The sequence below is a fragment of the Apostichopus japonicus genome, chromosome 17 (genome assembly GCF_037975245.1).
Source record: "Apostichopus japonicus isolate 1M-3 chromosome 17, ASM3797524v1, whole genome shotgun sequence".
Classification (NCBI taxonomy): Eukaryota; Metazoa; Echinodermata; class Holothuroidea; order Aspidochirotida; family Stichopodidae; genus Apostichopus; species Apostichopus japonicus.
In genome coordinates, this window is record NC_092577.1 from 14,927,681 (window position 1) to 14,947,715 (window position 20,035).

The 20,035-nt window shown below is 38.5% G+C and overlaps 1 protein-coding gene across 3 annotated transcripts; it reads left to right on the forward strand.

The window, feature by feature from the left end:
• The first annotated feature begins 841 nt into the window (after positions 1 to 841).
• On the forward strand, positions 842 to 13,503 carry LOC139984887 (mitochondrial fission factor-like). Of its 3 annotated transcripts, none has more exons than XM_071999012.1 (6): positions 842 to 990; positions 2,566 to 2,708; positions 4,564 to 4,699; positions 6,509 to 6,583; positions 8,258 to 8,375; positions 10,546 to 13,503. In XM_071999012.1, the coding sequence occupies exons 2-6, from the start codon at positions 2,595 to 2,597 to the stop codon at positions 10,760 to 10,762; spliced, it is 660 nt and encodes a 219-aa protein (XP_071855113.1). In that variant the 5' UTR covers positions 842 to 990; positions 2,566 to 2,594; the 3' UTR covers positions 10,763 to 13,503. The 3 variants fall into 3 exon arrangements, with proteins under 3 accessions (XP_071855113.1, XP_071855112.1, XP_071855111.1); XM_071999011.1 differs by having other exon boundaries at positions 873 to 1,024; XM_071999010.1 differs by having other exon boundaries at positions 925 to 1,060.
• The last annotated feature ends 6,532 nt before the right edge of the window (positions 13,504 to 20,035 follow it).

Below are 20,035 nucleotides of genomic sequence, written 5' to 3' on the forward strand. Positions count from 1 at the left end.
TAATATTATGGTAACAGAAATAGTTTTTTAGTGTGGGGCATGGACTGGAGTACTTTCCTTTCTTAGATTTACCTTTTTGTGGCAAGTTTACCCATGATAGTCATGTCATGTATTCACTACAGTAGGATGGTGACTTCGAAGTTCGCCCACTTAAGACTTAAAACACCCCAAAACTAAATCTTCTGGTATAAATCACCAGAAAATATACTTCATATGGTGGGAGAATTGTGTTTTAGTACGATACACGGCCAAACTTTCTTTCCTGCAAACTGTTTTCACGTTGTTTTCCAAGAAAATTCTTCGTGATTGTGGAACTGGTATTTCTTGCTAGAGTATTGCGAATTTCGGCCACGCAACCTACAGTGTGGCGCTGGTAAAAATTGGTGGCGCTGTTGCTTTTTCAGTAATTATAACAGACTTCATAGATCTTTCGTCATTTTATTGACAAATATGTAAGTAATTTCTTGCACACGGGTCATTTTGGAGAGAAAATAACTGTAGCTTCGTAATTTTTCGTGAAATTGGCTGTTGCTATAGGTTGTCATGGTGAAATCGTGTGTTTCTTAAGGGTGGCCGATTTTCGCAGTACGGCGAACTTCGCAATACTGACTATACTGTGTGCTAACCAAGTACCTGTAGGCTGTAGTGTAACTAGTCACACTCACACGTACTGTAAGATCTCGACTAGGCCTAATTCAATATCTAGACTTACACTACCAAGCAGCCCAAGTGACAGCAGTGATATTACCCGTGCGTAAATAACACGACTTAATGAGGAAAAATGGTATAAATGCCTTACATTTAATACGAAAATCCGGTCAGGGATGCCGCAGTCACCGTTCTGCCATGTTTTGTGTCACTAGTACCACTCTGTTACACTGGATACACTGTTCGTACAAGATAAGAGATGCACAGCAGCGAACAGGAAAACAAACCCAAGTACTAAGCAATTGAACTTTGACCTAACGGCAGGTTTCATATTAATCTAACGTATGTGATCAACTCATCTTCTTCGAATCTACAGGTGTTCATTTACGATTCAGTACACTGGCAGTATTAAGTACAGTAACATATGAGTTTCTAAAATATTTTGCGTTCTATTTGCTAACTTAAACTCACGTAGGCTACCTTGGATCCAAGCTGCAGATAACACCAAAACTCCAGTAACACTACAGTAACACTAGCCCAACTAGGCTAGGCCTAAGTTAGGCGAGCCTACTGTAGGCCTAGGCTAGCCCAACCCTACACTACAGTAGTAGTAAGTTGAGTCTCGTCTATCCGACATGCTCAGTGATTAACCTCCGCCACGTATCACGATCTTGCGCAAGGTACATTGCTTCCTCGAAATTGTTAACGTCCTTAAATTGCTATTTTACCCTACAGTGCAGCCCCCCAAATACTGTAGCCCATACTGTACGCCATAGCAAACCTTGAGTTTGATGCTACAGCTACGATCTGCTACAGTGACTCTATTCTCTATCTTAGAGTTTGGTCTGAGTTTGTACCAGTTCAGCACCGTTATATGCAAATATACTGCTACGGAAATTGTCCAGTATTACTTTCGATATTTGTCAATTACGTTAGGTTTGTATGCCTGTCGTAGTTGGAGCACACTTTCAGGTTAAGAAACTTTTAAGTAGATGACTTGAAAACAAAATTGGGTTGAACTTGAAGACACTGCATGCCTTGGTTTAGGAAGCAGTGTTACAGTAGGATATTAGTTATGGAATAATGCTAGTAAATATCAATGTGCAGTTTCACAGTAAATATCATTTCTCTGATGAACAAAAACAGTAGTTCACAATCTTACTATACACCAACGTTACATATATTGTTACATTCTAGCTTTTGAATGCCCAAAATACATGGCGGGCTTTATTTTGAATGTGTAACAAATGGGTTCCCAGGGGACTGACCGACTGAACTTAGCAATCATGTACCCAGGAGCAAATATATGTGCTAGCACATAGCTAATGAAGGGCTCAGCTGAGCCCTTCATTAGCTCTATGCAGCTATTCTATTCATGATGATCATTCATTCTGGCAAATCATCACTTTCTGGTTTAATGCCATGCAAATCAGAAGTCTGTCAGAAGTCACTCTTAGCTAATTAGAGCATTCAAGTATGTGCATGCATACCCTCCCTACATGTTTTAATAGGTATGATTTGAACATAGTTCATGTAATGCAAGTCTTCACCCACACAGCCTTAGAGGGAATACATGTTCATATCTTTGTAATTAGGCAAAAATGATTTCTCTGTTTTTCTGCAAGAAAGGTTACATTCATGAACTAGACGTGCTCAATTTATATCCTCATTGATATGTTGATTGTTGTGGAAAAGCAAACTCAATTTCACTTTCACTGCAGTTTTCTCTCCATTTATTGTAGAGTTTGCGACTGTATTAACTTTCAATTTACTGCCTTCAATATAAGCCTGTTGCTTCAAAACTTTTGTTTTGATTGCAAAAGTTAGACATCTTAAGTTGACCAGTTGAAATTGTGAATATTGGAATGCTTTTCAAGTTTTGTCAGATTTCTAAAAATAGTCTCATGTCTGTTTCAGCTCCATTTGATGTGTTTATAAGTTGAGTTATGGGAAGTGCAAGTGGACCTTCAATCGTTGACCAACTACAACAAGAGATGGATGACATGAACAGGATACAGTACAGTGCAGAGTACAGTGCAGACATCAACAGTAAAATGCAGGTATGTACATGTACAGTGCAAAGTATAGTGCTGACAAACAGTAAACTGTAGGTACCTACAGTATAGTCAGTATTGCGAAGTTCGTAACACTGCGAAGTTCGGACACCCCTAAGAAAATACACGATTTCACTATGACAACCTATAGCAACAGCTAATTTCACGAAAAACTACAAAGCTACATATACTTTCCCTCCAAAATGACCCGTGTGCAAGTAAATATTTGTCAATAAAATGACGGAGATCCATGAAGTCTGTTATAATTACTGAAAAACAACTGCGCCACCAATTTTATCACCAGTGCCACACTGCGGGACCAGGTGTCTGAACTTCGCAATACTCTAGCAAAGAAATACCAGTTCCACAATCACAAAGAATCTTCTTGGAATACAACGTGAAAACAGTTTGCAGGAAAGAAAGTTTGGCCGTGTATCGTAATATAACACATTTCTCCCACCATAACAAGTATATTTTAGTAGGTACCTACAGTATGTGTACAGGGTGGTGTATAGGACAGACATAAACAGTAAACTAAAGGTACGTGTACTTTATAAATATATGTATAGTATATGGTACTTTCCTTTATTAAATTTTTTATGTTGAAGGCTGTTATAAACTCTTATTTCTGCACATTGCATAGATTCTAGAACACTTTAAATTATTGCAATATATGTTCTATTAAACATCTGAGGCTGTTCATTTGAAGCAGCTAGACACACAGACCATTAGGCCAGTTCCTCATATAGATGCAACGTAAAACTCAATGAAAGAATATAACATTTCGTTACATGGCCTCAAATAACATGGTTACAAACTATTATTCAGCGACATTATAATGAATTTGAAAACCAAACCAAGGGTGCTCTATTGTTTATATGACATAAAAAGAACTTTTCATTGCATCAGCACAATTTATAAAACAATGTAGTAACATTTTACTACATTTAAGGCCTGCACTGAGGATTGAATGTTAAAATTTACATACCTGGCAATGCATGTCTCGGTTACGTTGATCCAAGTTAACACCCGACTGTACATGAAATGTACTGTAGCTTTATGCAAGTCATGTTTAAAATAAGTCAGAAATGACAAAGTTGAGCATGAGGTTTGATGGGATAACAGTAATTACTTGAATGTGTGGGACACAAATATTTCTGTACTGCATTGAAAGCTGAAGACCCCACAAAAAAGCCTGCTGGGTCATTTCATACAAAATCAACCAAATACTTGGTAGGTACTGTACCCTCTTTGGTTTGGCTAAAGGCCCGGTCACACTACAGCGATATTTTATTGGAATACGGTCCGATTTTTCCGATTTTAGGCCGAAGAGTGAGGTTTGTGGTAGTGAATGTAATGAATGCAGTGGAATATTCGAATACCTACTCCAAATCTGAGGGTTTCTGGAACGGACTACATTCTGACGTGACGTCACATCGAAAAACGATAAAAATCGGAAGAGAAATCGGATAGCTATCGGATAAAAGGAAACGGAGTCAATATCAAAAGTTAGGAGAGGGCTATTCCACATCGGAATAGCTCAACAGATAGCAAATCAGGTCCTTTATCACTGTGGCTACTGTAGAAGACCCGAACGAAAAACTGGCTGTTTCGATTCCTCTGGGAAAATCGGATAGTATTCCAATAAAAAATCGGTATAGTGTGACCGGACCTTTATATTATTCATATGTTGATAGCACTATCAAATGTTGATATTAACCACATAAAACTTGTAGGTGGAATTTAAAGGATATTAAGACATTTTTGGATGTCACAGTTCATGGCTTATTCAGAGATAGATTACAACCCAACGCAACACGCAGCTTTGTTAATGCAGTCCAACATTGTCATTTATTTTTAGATGCCATCCAGGCTTAGTTTGGAGCCTGAGCAAGAATCCTACATAGACGATGAGCCACCAGAGGATGACCTACACAGAGATATGACAGCCAGTCCTGCTCATGCTATGAATGTACCAGAGAGGATACTGTTAGCTGGTGAGGACTGCTGATATTATTGTAAATGGTATGGGGGTGGATGTGACAGCCAGTCCTGCTCAAGCTATGAATGTACCCGAGAGGATACTGTTAGCTGGTAAGGACTAGTACTGATATTATTGTAAATGGAAGGGGGGGTGGATGTGACAGCCAGTCCTGCTCATGCTGTGAATGTACCCGAGAGGATACTGTTAGCTCTGGTAAGGACTAGTACTGATATTATTGTAAATGGTATGGGGGGTGGATGTGACAGCCAGTCCTGCTCAAGCTATGAATGTAACCGAGAGGATACTGTTAGCTGGTAAGGACTACTGATATTATTGTAAATGGTATGGGGGTGGATGTGACAGCCAGTCCTGCTCATGCTATGAATGTACCCGAGAGGATACTGTTAGCTGGTAAGGACTAGTACTGATGTTATTGTAAATGGTATGGGGGGTGGATGTGACAGCCAGTCCTGCTCATGCTATGAATGTAACCGAGAGGATACTGTTAGCTCTGGTAAGGACTAGTACTGATATTATTGTAAATGGTATGGGGGGTGGATGTGACAGCCAGTCCTGCTCATGCTATGAATGTACCCGAGAGGATACTGTTAGCTGGTAAGGACTACTGATATTATTGTAAATGGTATGGGGGTGGATGTGACAGCCAGTCCTGCTCATGCTATGAATGTAACCGAGAGGATACTGTTAGCTGGTGAGGACTGCTGATATTATTGTAAATGGTATGGGGGTGGATGTGACAGCCAGTCCTGCTCAAGCTATGAATGTACCAGAGAGGATACTGTTAGCTGGTAAGGACTAGTACTGATATTATTGTAAATGGTATGGGGGGTGGATGTGACAGCCAGTCCTGCTCATGCTGTGAATGTACCCGAGAGGATACTGTTAGCTCTGGTAAGGACTAGTACTGATATTATTGTAAATGGTATGGGGGGTGGATGTGACAGCCAGTCCTGCTCAAGCTATGAATGTAACCAAGAGGATACTGTTAGCTGGTAAGGACTACTGATATTATTGTAAATGGTATGGGGGTGGATGTGACAGCCAGTCCTGCTCATGCTATGAATGTACCCGAGAGGATACTGTTAGCTGGTAAGGACTAGTACTGATGTTATTGTAAATGGTATGGGGGGTGGATGTGACAGCCAGTCAGGACTGCTCATGCTATGAATGTACCCGAGAGGATACTGTTAGCTCTGGTAAGGACTAGTACTGATATTATTGTAAATGGTATGGGGGGTGGATGTGACAGCCAGTCCTGCTCATGCTATGAATGTACCCGAGAGGATACTGTTAGCTGGTAAGGACTACTGATATTATTGTAAATGGTATGGGGGTGGATGTGACAGCCAGTCCTGCTCATGCTATGAATGTAACCGAGAGGATACTGTTAGCTGGTAAGGACTACTGATATTATTGTAAATGGTATGGGGGTGGATGTGACAGCCAGTCCTGCTCATGCTATGAATGTACCCGAGAAGATACTGTTAGCTGGTAAGGACTGCTGATATTATTGTAAATGGTATGGGGGTGGATGTGACAGCCAGTCCTGCTCATGCTATGAATGTAACCGAGAGGATACTGTTAGCTGGTAAGGACTGCTGATATTATTGTAAATGGTATGGGGGTGGATGTGACAGCCAGTCCTGCTTATGCTATGTGAACTGTGCAATGTATATTGCAAGTCAGGGTCACTTGAGTAAAATGTTTACAAAGACTTTGTCATGAAACACAATCCATTAACATGGAAAGCATGCAACTCCAATTTATTAACGAAATCCTTTTTTTTTTTTTTTTTGTATAGGTTCTGGTTCACATGTTGGTATGCGAGAAGCTCCCAGAGACTTAGACCTAGGAGACATGTCAAGCTATCCTAGAGGTTAGTAGTTTCACATGTGGTGTTAATGGTAGCATTCTGGGCTGTGGCTTTCCATGAATGTTACAATTAAAACACAAGTCCAGAGAGTGTTTTTCATATGAATCATAGTCATTCCATATCAAAACAGGAGCATGTTGTAGTTCGACATCTTTGAAAAATTCCCAATTTTATTGTATGATTGGAACACCATGAAATAAGCATATTCTGAAAATTTCAGTTGCATTGCTTCACAATTGGCCGATTTATCACACTTTGAAATTCCGCATTTTGTCGCCACCGTGGCATTTTGGCATTTTTGTGACCTTTGAGGTCTCATTTCTCAGCAATTAACATCCTACTACCTTTCTATAACAGATGCATATAGAGTCTATCCCATACAACAGGAATATAAACAATTAGGCTACAAAAATATTTTCTTGTGGCGTTACGTCAACGTAAAAGTGTCAAAATATTCGATTTTTGTACTTTTCATTTAAAAATGTGCTGTTTTTAGTGATGAATTGCTCCTAAGCCATTGCTTCAGGGTACTTGATTCTTTCAGAGGTTATTATGTCTAGTACAAACAATACAAAATAAATGATTACAATGCTTTCCTATAATATATTTTGCAAGTTGTGCAAGTCTTAAGTTGCTATTTCATGCTGCGATTCAGCATGAGGAAGGGGTTTTGATGCCAATTTTTTACGAAAGTAACCATGTTAGAGCTGTCAGAGTTTTATACTGTACCTTAATCATAACTATAAAGTTCTTACACCTTAACAAATTACAGGGTTCTGGCTTTTTCTCAATATTAATTTATATGAAGTTGTTAAGTTGCTCCGATGTACAAAAGAGGTCGTCTTTGACAGCCAATACCTCAAAATGCGTCATATTGAAAAAATCTGATAATTTTTTCTGGAAGAGATATAGTACCACACTGTTTGTACAAAAAATTTCAGGAGGGTGTTTTGCCTTATTTTGAAATGAAAAATCCTCAAAGTTTTGGATTTTTACAAAAAAAAAGGTTTTGTCTGTTTTGATGTTCCACATGTTTTGAGCCTGGGTATTGTACTTCAAGGTCATTCAATTTAATACCGTGCAGTTTTTAATTTCATATAAACAAAAACTATTTGCAATGTACTTGTCTGTTTCTGGTTATTAAAAAGACTTTACTATAGAGCAGTGGATTGAATGGTTGATGCCTACAAGGGAGTGCTACAAATAAAGAGCTGAAAATCTCTGATCTTTTCTGGTTCTCACTTAATTCTTGGACAGATAGTTACTTGGAACTTTGAGCAAAATTGTATGACAAGGAATCACGAATCAACGAATCACAAAGCCAACTGGCTTTCTGTTTACATTCAAACAAAAGCATCAAACTTTAGGAACAAGATATTGAAAAGATAATTTCCTCTTCACTCTCACTATAATATCCCATAAAGTTTCAGATTGGTTGCTGCTGGTTATCGAGTAATTTCGATTTGTTATTTAGCAATCCATATAAACTTTAAAGATAATTGTAACAGAGGGTGGGATTATGTTATGTGGATGATGAATGGATGTACTTTAAAGGTGCACTATTAATGTCATTGTGTTTCAAAAGCTGTGAGTTTATCATACCAGTGTTGATATGTAAAATATTTCTTTTGATTTCTTTGAAAGTGTGTGATGTGTTCCCTTTCTTTTCCTGCTAAGGTGAACAGGCTGTAGGGCTAACTACACCACCAAGGACCCTGACTTTAGATGAATTCCACTTCCCAACAGTCGGTACAGAAAGGAAAGATAACAATGCAGCCATGAAGAAGCTTGCAGGGTAAGACACTAATCGTACAAACAAAAAATAGTAAACAAGCTTATATGAAGATAAAAAAGATTATATGTTAAGCATGCAGGCACAGAAAGAAAAAAACAAACATGAAGAAATATACAAGATTATATGTTAAGCATGCAGGCACAGAAAGAAAGGAACAAACATGAAGAAATATACAAGATTATATGTTAAGCATGCAGGCACAGAAAGAAAGGAACAAACATGAAGAAATGTACAAGATTATATGTTAAGCATGCAGGCACAGAAAGAAAGGAACAAACATGAAGAAATATACAAGATTAGATGTTAAGCATGCAGGCACAGAAAGAAAGGAACAAACATGAAGAAATATACAAGATTAGATGTTAAGCATGCAGGCACAGAAAGAAAGGAACAAACATGAAGAAATATACAAGATTAGATGTTAAGCATGCAGGCACAGAAAGAAAGGAACAAACATGAAGAAATATACAAGATTAGATGTTAAGTATGCAGGCACAGAAAGAAAAACACAAACATAAAGAAATATACAAGATTAGATGTTAAGCATGCAGGCACAGACACAAAGAAACAAACATGAAGATATATACAATATTAGAAGTTAAGCATGCAGGCACAGAAGAAACAAACAAACAGACATAAATATATAAACAAGATGAGATGCTAAGCATGCAGGCACAGAAAGAAACAAACAAACATGAAGAAATATACAAGATTAGATGTTAAGCATGCAGGCACAGAAAGAAACAAACAAACAGACATAAATATATAAACAAGATGAGATGTTTAGCATGCAGGCACAGAAAGAAACAAACAAATATGAAGAAATATACAAGATTAGATGTTAAGCATGCAGGCACAGAAAGAAAGGAACAAACTTGAAGAAATATACAAGATTAGATGTTAAGCATGCAGGCACAGAAAGAAACAAACAAACATGAAGAAATATACAAGATTAGATGTTAGCATGCAGGCACAGAAAGAAACAAACAAACAGACATAAATATATAAACAAGATGAGATGTTTAGCATGCAGGCACAGAAAGAAACAAACAAATATGAAGAAATATACAAGATTAGATGTTAAGCATGCAGGCACAGAAAGAAACAAACAAATATGAAGAAATATACAAGATTAGATGTTAAGCATGCAGGCACAGAAAGAAACAAACAAACAGACATAAATATATAAACAAGATTAGATGCTAAGCATGCAGGCACAGAAAGAAACAAACAAACATGAAGAAATATACAAGATGAGATGTTAAGCATGCAGGCACAGAAAGAAACAAACAAACAGACATAAATATATAAACAAGATGAGATGTTTAGCATGCAGGCACAGAAAGAAACAAACAAATATGAAGAAATATACAAGATTAGATGTTAAGCATGCAGGCACAGAAAGAAACAAACAAATATGAAGAAATATACAAGATTAGAAGTTAAGCATGCAGGCTCAGAAAGAAACAAACAAACATGAAGAAATATACAAGATTAGATGTTAAGCATGCAGGCACAGAAAGAAACAAACAAACAGACATAAATATATAAACAAGATGAGATGTTTAGCATGCAGGCACAGAAAGAAACAAACAAACAGACATAAATATATAAACAAGATGAGATGTTTAGCATGCAGGCACAGAAAGAAACAAACAAACATACATAAATATATAAACAAGATGAGATGTTTAGCATGCAGGCACAGAAAGAAACAAACAAACATACATAAATATATAAACAAGATGAGATGTTTAGCATGCAGGCACAGAAAGAAAAAAACAAATATGAAGAAATATACAAGATTAGAAGTTAAGCATGCAGGCGTAGAAAGAAAAAAGTGAACATGAAGAAACACAAGATTAGATGTTTGCATGCAGGCACATAACAAACATGAAGCCTGCAGGGTAAGATACATAACAAGCATAAAAATAACAAAGAAAGATGGAGAACTGTTTTGGATTAGATGATGAACATGTTGACACGTAAACAAACATAATTGTAGCAGCTTTCATGGCCTAGAGACACAGACTAAAGAAGTAACTCAATCAAATGAAAGTAAACATGGAGAAGTTAGCACGGTAAACTAAAGTAAAAGCAAGTATTTTGAATACTTTTCCCTATATCGTTATTTGTATCGTGATTTGTGTCTTGTTTGCTTCTGTTTCAGAATCGCAGATGAAAGTGCAATATTGGATAGGACAAACTCATCGTTGGAAGAACCAAACTCATATAACTTACAGAAGCAGATTAGAATACTTTCCAAGAAAGTCGCAGACTTAGAAGAACGACAGAATAACCGTGAATACAGAGAGACCGCCTTCATGGCGGCCGCGGTGGCTTACGTCATCTACAAAGGGTTCAAGTATTTCTCTAGTCCATACTGAAGGACAAGGAAAGAGAGAGACCTTTGGTAATGTTCGGAGAGGGCTGTACTTTCTACTTTCGGGCAGAATGGTAATATGTAAAATGGTCCCAAAGAATCTCCTTATGACTGTGATTGTAAATATCAAACTTTCAGCTGACCTTGCCATGCAAAACTCTCCGAATTCTAATATTCAAGAAAAGAAAAATGAAACCTCCAAGAAATTGAAACATAAGTCATTTCGCTTGTACAGTAGTTGGGATTATAAGTTTGAAAAAGTTTTTAAAAATTATAATTTATAAGTTTTGAAGTCCCTAAATCTCTGCAATGCTGCTTCCTGCTTCTGAGACAATAGTTCTCTGGACAAAACCTACCTGTTTTGGATCAAACAGATTAATTAATAATTAAGCTGATCAGGGGCTCGACTACACTGAAAGTCCGAGATGCATTCGACTGGTCTAAACATCACCAAAACATAGCAACTCAAGTCAGTCAGAGATGAGCTGCTCTCGGGTCTGGTCACATGACGTGATCTACGTGACACAAAGAGAATAGCAGCTGGTACTGAATCAAACTCAAAAGTTACTGTCTGGTAAAAGTGGCAAATGTAGTGTGCAGTTCCTATGGCTGTTAATAGTGCACTCAGAAAGAAGTATGAACTTAATACACAGGGAGAATTACTGGTGAACAACGTAGAATGCACGTGCCCAGTCACATTTGTGAATTGTGGTAGAACATCATTTGAATCTGGGTTACCAGGCCAGTGCTCTACCAACAGATATCCAGCCCAGCACTCTACCAACTGAGATATCCAGCACTCTACTAACTGAGATATCCAGCCCAGCACTCTACCAACTTAGATATCCAGCCCAGCACTCTACCAACTTAGATATCCAGCCCAGCACTCTACCAACTTAGATATCCAGCCCAGCACTCTACCAACTGAGATATCCAGCCCAGTGCTCTACCAACTGAGATATCCAGCCCAGTGCTCTACCAACTGAGATATCCAGCCAAACACTCTAGCAACTGAAGTATCCAGCCCAGCAGTCTACCAACTGAGATATCCAGCCCAGCAGTCTACCAACTGAGATATCCAGCCCCAGCACTCTAGCAACTGAGACATCCAGCCCAGCACTCTACCAACTGAGATATCCAGCCCAGCACTCTACCAACTGAGATATCCAGCCCAGCACTCTACCAACTGAGATATCCAGCCCAGCACTCTACCAACTGAGATATCCAGCCCAGCACTCTACCAACTGAGATATCCAGCCCCAGCACTCTAGCAACTGAGACATCCAGCCCAGCACTCTACCAACTGAGACATCCAGCCCAGCACTCTACCAACTGATATATCCAGCCCAGCACTCTACCAACTGAGATATCCAGCCCAGCACTCTACCAACTGAGATATCCAGCCCAGCACTCTACCAACTGAGATATCCAACCCAGCACTCTACCAACTGAGATATCCATCCCAGCACTCTACCAACTTAGATATCCAGCCCAGCACTCTACCAACTTAGATATCCAGCCCAGCACTCTACCAACTTAGATATCCAGCCAAACACTCTAGCAACTGAGATATCCAGCCCAGCAGTCTACCAACTGAGATATCCAGCCCAGCACTCTACCAACTGAGATATTCAGCCCAGCACTCTACCAACTGAGATATCCAGCCCAGCACTCTACCAACTGAGATATCCAACCCAGCACTCTACCAACTGAGATATCCATCCCAGCACTCTACCAACTTAGATATCCAGCCCAGCACTCTACCAACTTAGATATCCAGCCCAGCACTCTACCAACTTAGATATCCAGCCAAACACTCTAGCAACTGAGATATCCAGCCCAGCAGTCTACCAACTGAGATATCCAGCCCAGCACTCTACCAACTGAGATATTCAGCCCAGCACTCTACCAACTGAGATATCCAGCCCAGCAGTCTACCAACTGAGATATCCAGCCCAGCAGTCTACCAACTGAGATATCCAGCCCAGCAGTCTACCAACTGATATATCCAGCCCAGCACTCTACCAACTGAGATATCCAGCCCAGCACTTTACCAACAGATATCCAGCCCAACACTCTAGCAACTGAGATATCCAGCCCAGCAATCTACCAACTGAGATATCCAGCCCAGCACTGTACCAACTGAGATATCCAGCCCAGCACTCTACAAACTGAGATATCCAGCCCAGCGCTCTACCAACTGAGGTATCCAGCCCAGCACTCTACGAATATATATCCAGCACTCTAGCAACTGAGACATCCAGCCCAGCGCTCTACCAACTGAGATATCCAGCCCAGCACTCTACCAATAGATATATCCAGCCCAGCACTCTACCAACTGAAATATCCAGCCTAGCACTCTTCCAAGTGAGATATCCAGCCCAGAGCTCTACCAACTGAGGTATCCAGCCCAGAGCTCTACCAACTGAGGTATCCAGCCCAACACTACCAATATATATCCAGCACTCTACCAACTGAGATATCCAGCCCAGCGCTCTACCAACTCAGATATCCAACCCTTAGTTGGTGGCAATCCCTTCATTTAGTGATATAAATTTGTTTGTATCACATTGTATAATATTGTTATTTTGTTAAAGAACGTGATGTATCTGGTGGACATTTCAACCAATAATAACAATGACTTTTTGTGTCTTTTGTGAAGAAGATTAAGTGAATGTTGGTGCTAACAGTTTACTCATTCTGGAGTTTATTATCAGATGTTCCTTCAAGGGTGGTCAACAGTCAGAAACAAAATTGTAAGGAAATAGATTAAGTTATGTATAATTAACTGCGTTCTCCCAATAGACCTTAAATATCTCCTTATTGTTTAAAAGAATTTTCTGGTGACTGAAGTTAATTGCTTTGCACAATGGCTGATAATTTTCGGAATCGTTAAGGCAAAAAACCAGATCATAGTAATGACCATTTGTCTCAAATTATGTAAATCCATCTTGCAATAGCAGAATGGATAATGTCTTCAAGGCACTTCAGCTGTAGATGTCTTTGTTTTTCTCTGTAATTTGTTGATCATTCATCCACAAAAAAATTCAGAGTTTCATTAACTTTATTCAAGTGCAGACAAATGTGGCTGCTAAAAAAATATTCCAAGTGTAACATGTTTCAAGAATAAAGCAATAAGAAGATGATAAAAGCCTAAAGTAGATCATTTTACCAGATGAAATCACAGACCGGTTACTGAGATCGACTTTCTGATGTTGTTGAAGCAGCGAGTTGTAAGTTACAATCAGCCATATCTCATATATTGTGAGGAACAAGATGCCAGCAAACAGGGTTATTATTTTTTTACTGAAAATTTAAGGTGTTTGAAAGGAGATAGGGATATTGCTAGCAATGTTACTGTTACATTGCAGAGAATACAGGCAGTGGACCAAAATACATCATTGGAGAATTGTTGTGTTAGTTGAGAAGTTTGTAGAGCTGCTTGGCGCCTGAATATTTGTGTTTTTCTACTGAATTGGCTACTTGGACAACCAAAACGTAAGACCAAGTTGTGGGAGGGGGGGCAATCCGAAAAAAAAGTTCTCCAAAATTTGGCATGCTATCTCTTGGTTTGGGATGTCGTTTATTCATGTGGAAAGCGAATTTCAGGAGACACACGTGCACCCTACAACCTAAAGTGGCCGATACTAATGTCATCAAACATACAAGGTCAAGCAAACAAGACAAATTTGAATAGTCGGTTTTTTAAGATTGATTTATGAACATTATTTTATGTGGACACAATATTAAATGGAAATAAATATGTATCATTTTTGGAACTAATTTTATTTGAATCTCTGTTTGTTTCTCCTCTGGCAGAGTAGCCCCTGGGTTGATTAGAGTGCTGGAACTCCCTGTAGCTTCGGGTAGAAGATCCTGCCCTCGGGGTTGATGAGAGGGCTTTGACTCCCTATAGCTTCGGGTAGAGGGTACAGATCCTTACTTGGGACTGGACTTCAGGTAGCTTCAAGTAGAGGGTACAGATCCTGCCATGGGGGTTAATTGCAGGGTTGGACTCCTAGTAGCTTCGAGTAGATGGTACAGATCCTTCCTTGGGGATTGATTAGAAGGCTGGACTCCCTGTAGCTTCGGGTAGAGGGTACCGATCCAGTCATGGGGGTTGATTACAGGGTTGGACTCAGTGGCGGACTAGCCACGCGGGCATTTGGGCAATGCCCGGTGGGCTGGGGAGCCTGGTAAAATTTACAGCCCATTTTCACAGTAGTTAATATATAGAATACAGACGGGTTGTGTAGAACTATTTATTTTAACTGTGGGAATCAGTCATGTGAAGACTGCCCTCGATCTCTGCTGCAGCTACAAGGTGCTCCTCAAGTTGAATCTTTACACCGATGCTGACAAGAGCATTGAGCTTGCTTACAAGCTGCTGATAACGCTACCTGTCTCACAAGTGGCATGTGAACGTTCTTTCTCTGCCTTGAAGAGACTCAAAAACCGTTTGAAGAAGTACAACGACACAAGAACATCTTGAGGCGTTCATGTTGATGTCTGTGGAAAAAAGGATCTTGGCCAAATTTGACACTAAAAATATCATTGATGGTGTGGCTGCCAGAAGCAGCGAACTGCGTAGGCTCCTATACTCTCGTAGACATGACATGTGCTCGTGTTATTGAACATATATTTTAGTGGATTGTATTTAGGTTTTAACTTTTCTTCAGTTTAATCAAGTGTTGCTTTCGGAAATTTTTTTTTTGGGGGTCTTTTATAAAGGATTATTGTAACATACAAAATTGAGAAATATAGCACCATTTTGCATCTAGGCATTCCTTAACTTCAAAATAATCTCAAAGGGGAGGGGGACACCCCAGGCCTCCCCTTAGACCCCTTCCCCAGGATGGCGATCACTAGTAAGTAACATATCAATGAACAATGGGCCGGTCTAGGTGAAAAATGCCCGGGCTGGTTTTAAGACCCAGTCCGACCCTGGTTGGACTGATGAAGAATTTAGATTATTTTAAAGCAACAGATTGAATAAGCGGTAAATCGCAACAGTTGTAAAGTGTAAATAAAAGTCAATGCTAGATATCCATCTCAACCCATTTTCAATTCCTGGATATAAAACATAATTCAGTCTCTACGTCAATCGTATCTTTGAGGGCGGACTAAATGTGTTCATTGAGGCTTTATTGTATATACCTATGACTCATGACATAAAAAAAATTATCCTGTTACACACATTTCATTAGATTTCAGTTAGTCATTGATTGTTTATTGTTGCCTAGGCAACATATTGCAGGCGCCTCGTTTTGCAAGCACGGTAGGCCTAATTCTTTTGTGAATAATAAAGCCCAGTGACCGTTCTTCCATTTCATTAGCTACCTCCTAAATTATACAGTCAACGTAAAATCAACACACACACGCACATGCAAGAAAAGTATTTATTATATATTATGTTATAATGAACTCGGTACGGCGTATGATATATGCAGTTGTATTAACACACAAAACATCTTTGAACCACCATGTCGATGACACTTGATTACATAACGTTTTGACTCTCCTCGTGTTGACTTTCAGGTGAGCGGAATAATTAAGAGGAATAGCTTGACTAATTATATAACGTTAAGTGTGTACCAAGTGTAATAGGTTGGATTGACCGACGATGGTATACTAGAATTATAAGCAGCTCTCAGGTTGTCAATATACCTTCACATGAAAATTCACAACACTGGAAAACTCGCTCCAGTCTAAGTTGTCCTATCTTTGTGTTTTGTGTAGTCTATATGTTGATTTCAGTTCCTTATATGATATATATCATTTATTCTGCAATTTACATGCTGCCTTCACTGTGCTCTCTAATTACAATATAATCATTTCATTGATGACTTTGTAGAGTTGGCGTCTGGTTTTATCTCAGTATGCACTTATCTGCAATTCTGCATGCTCTTAGAAATCTGTGTGGAGTACCGGAGACCATCTTTAGTTGCCCTATCTCACTGTTTTAAATCAATACAGTTTCTCACACTAAAGTATGGCAGTGGGACCTTTCAGGAATTAGGTACTACGTTAATTCATGAAACAGCTAGTAATTTGTATTGTATTCACAAATTAAATGAGCTCAATGTTCACACTTGTTAGATGGAATAGTATATGTAAAGCTGAAATGAGCACATTATCTGAAGAAGTCCTTAAGTACTCGATAATTAATGCTCTTGGCAGAATAAAAACTTGGCTAATATCTTAGTTTGCAGTTTGGTGATGAATACATGTAAACAAAACTTTGATGGACATGTCAGAACGGTAGGAAAACGGCTACAAAACGCAAACAGATGCTTTAATAACAGGTATTTAATTTAAGCTACTGTCTAGCTAATTAGGAAATCGTTTCATGGCGTGATTGTTTTTTTTTTCTTTCAGAATTGATACAAGCCGTTGCGGAACTGCATACAAATTGTCACAGCCTTTCTACACCAACCTATTATTCACGATTAATCCACTTAATGTCGTTTTCTACAAATATGTCTTTCATTTTTTCGACAAAGATCCTTTTTTTATGAGCAAACAGCTATCTGAAAAACAATTGTGTATGACCAAGCCCAGCAGCCGCCAAAATTCAAATGTAATGAATGTTATGCACAATGAGTAACAATAGTGGAGGCCACTCATACAAATGTAGCGGAACTGCGAACAAATTTTCACAGCCTTACTACACCCACCTATTATTCACGATCAACTAAGAATTTCCACTTAATGTTGCTTTCTACAAATATATTTTTTCGACAAAGATCGTTTTTTTTTATATAAGCAAACAGCTATCTGAAAAACCATTGTGTACGGCGAAACGCAGCAGCCGCCAAAATTCAAATGTAATGAATGGTATGCACAATAAGTAATAATAGTGAAGGTCAGATCTCCAGCTGTGCGTATATGTGCATAGGATGTAGTACCCTATATATAATATAATAGGTGTTCTAACAAAACACGAAGAGCATATGTACAGTACTGTGAAAATAATATCGGCAGGTCAATAACAATGAAACCGTCGAAATCGATAGACTCAGTTCGGTAATTCATTTCAATTCATTTTATTTTATTTGTTTCTTCACAATAAAAATACAGAGAAGTGTCATATCAACAACAGGGAAAATTTTGAAAGGAAGCACTCCAAAATCCAACACATATCAACAACAGGGAAAATTGTGAAAGGAAGCACTCCAAAATCCAGAGGGCTTGACTAGTAGAGCGCTCACGTGAATGAATAAATAGAGGAGCAATACAAGATAACAGTAACACTTATATCCACACACGCACCAACCCAATACGTATAACCCATCCAGCCCACCCCCATATATATATATATATGTATACGTATATATTTATATATATCTATCTATATATATATATAAATATATATATATATATATATATATATATATGCACAATTGAATACAAAAACACACACGCATATATATTTATATATAAGCATATGCATAAAAAATACATATATATCATATATATACATATATGTAACATATATGTATATACATGATATATATATATTATATGCATATAGTGGGCTAGCGATCTTAGAAGAGTCCTTCATGAAGCGTCGATAGAACGCTGCCTTACCTAGGAAGCATCTCAGATCTTTGACGGAACTTGTGGTGGGCCAGTTTTGTATGGTAGTATTCCTGGTTCTGTAGCAATTCTTTCTGCTTAAACAACATGACCGAGATAATGTCCCTTTTCCTGGAGTAAGTACAACTAAATTGGTTTCACCTTCAGTCCATGTTTCTAGAACTTCTCCCAATCGTTGTATTATTTATAGTGTGATTCAAAGTCCCCCAAGCATAATTATGTCATCACGGTACAGCAGAACCATAATTCTTGTTCGCATTGCAAGCCTACATGAAATGCTGACAAGTTCCAGGAGAATTCAAATAGGTCCATAGGAGTTGTGAAGGTTGTTTTTGACGTATCATCTGCCTCCCAATAAACCTGCCAATACCCACTGACCACATCTTAAGTAGAAAAGAGTTTAGCTTTACCTAGAGCAGTAAGCGGCTCTTCAAGCCTGGGAAGTGGGTATAGGCATCATAACAAGTAACGGTATTTGATCGTCTATAGTCGACACATATTCTAATGTTGCTATTGTAGTGATGCAGAATTAAACTCATTATTTACTGTTAAGTTATTCCTTCTGGCCACATAGCTGTTACTATGTAACCTTCTGGATATGTGTCAGTCACCTGCACAGGTACAGGAAGGTCTCTGCCATTGCCTTAAACCCTTGGCATATTCATAAGAAGAGCACTGCTACCCATCATGTTACACGAGTCTTCTTTGCTCTCGGCTCCATATTACCTAACCAAATACTCATCCACAAAGAAATAGGGCTTATAGATTTAGTGATTGTGGAAAGGTTTATTCCCAATGGAGTGTTTATTTCTGTTGTTTGTTGTTAAACTGAAATGACAGCTTCATCAGTATAAGTTAACCAACATGCTAGTTGCTTCTATCATAATTTTAAGTTGGGTATCCTTTCACTTTGTGAGGGGGTTGGCCACTGAACTACTTTAACTCTAAGAGCCATGTGCTTCATCCCTTCACTTATCCTTTGTTAGAGAAGACATGGTATTAATTGTTTTGCGAGAGGATGTTCAACCATTTTTGTGAATAAAGAGTTTAATTCAGTGTATATTGGTGAGTTGTTTCATATTGATAGTTAGTTAAATTTTACTTAATGGCATATGCCGTAAGGACTATTATTGTTAGAGAGAGTGGGATGGGGATATTAATGAGCTTCTCTCAAAGAGGAATTCAGTTCTGCCATGTGGTGGAGCATTCATACATATTGTTTGGTGACAGTAAGTTAGTAGGGGGTAATTAAGTCAGTGTTATACTTGGGATGGTTTGGTTTCAAGTATAAAAGGGAGGTTGCATTTCAACTGTTTAAATTTGATATTTGTTTATTACTTATTTACCTGCCAATTTTATATTTGAGTAGCTTCTCGGTTGTGACATTATGAGAATAATTCTTAGTTACATGGTTGAAGGAGTAGTACTGACTGAGTTGATGTTTCAGCTATGATCATTTATTGTCCTGGATATTAGTTGAGACAGAGTTAAGTTTTATTACAATGTACTTTAGCAATGTTCAACTGATTGTTGGGTCCTAGGTGTTTTGGATGTAAACATAGGTATTCCATTGGGACTGTGTGTATAACTCAAGTATGACGACATTGGTTATTATATTTCTAGCAAATTACTTCAGTTTCAAGTTTGTTTTAATCAAGTGTAATTAAGGGATTAAAGG

Coding starts and splice junctions, on each gene's coding strand:
- LOC139984887 (XM_071999012.1), top strand. CDS start 2,595: ATGGGAAGTGCAAGTGGACCTTCAATCGTTGACCAACTACAACAAGAG. Junction 2,709..4,563: donor ACATCAACAGTAAAATGCAG/GTATGTACATGT, acceptor ATTTATTTTTAG/ATGCCATCCAGGCTTAGTTT. Junction 4,700..6,508: donor AGAGAGGATACTGTTAGCTG/GTGAGGACTGCT, acceptor TTTTTTGTATAG/GTTCTGGTTCACATGTTGGT.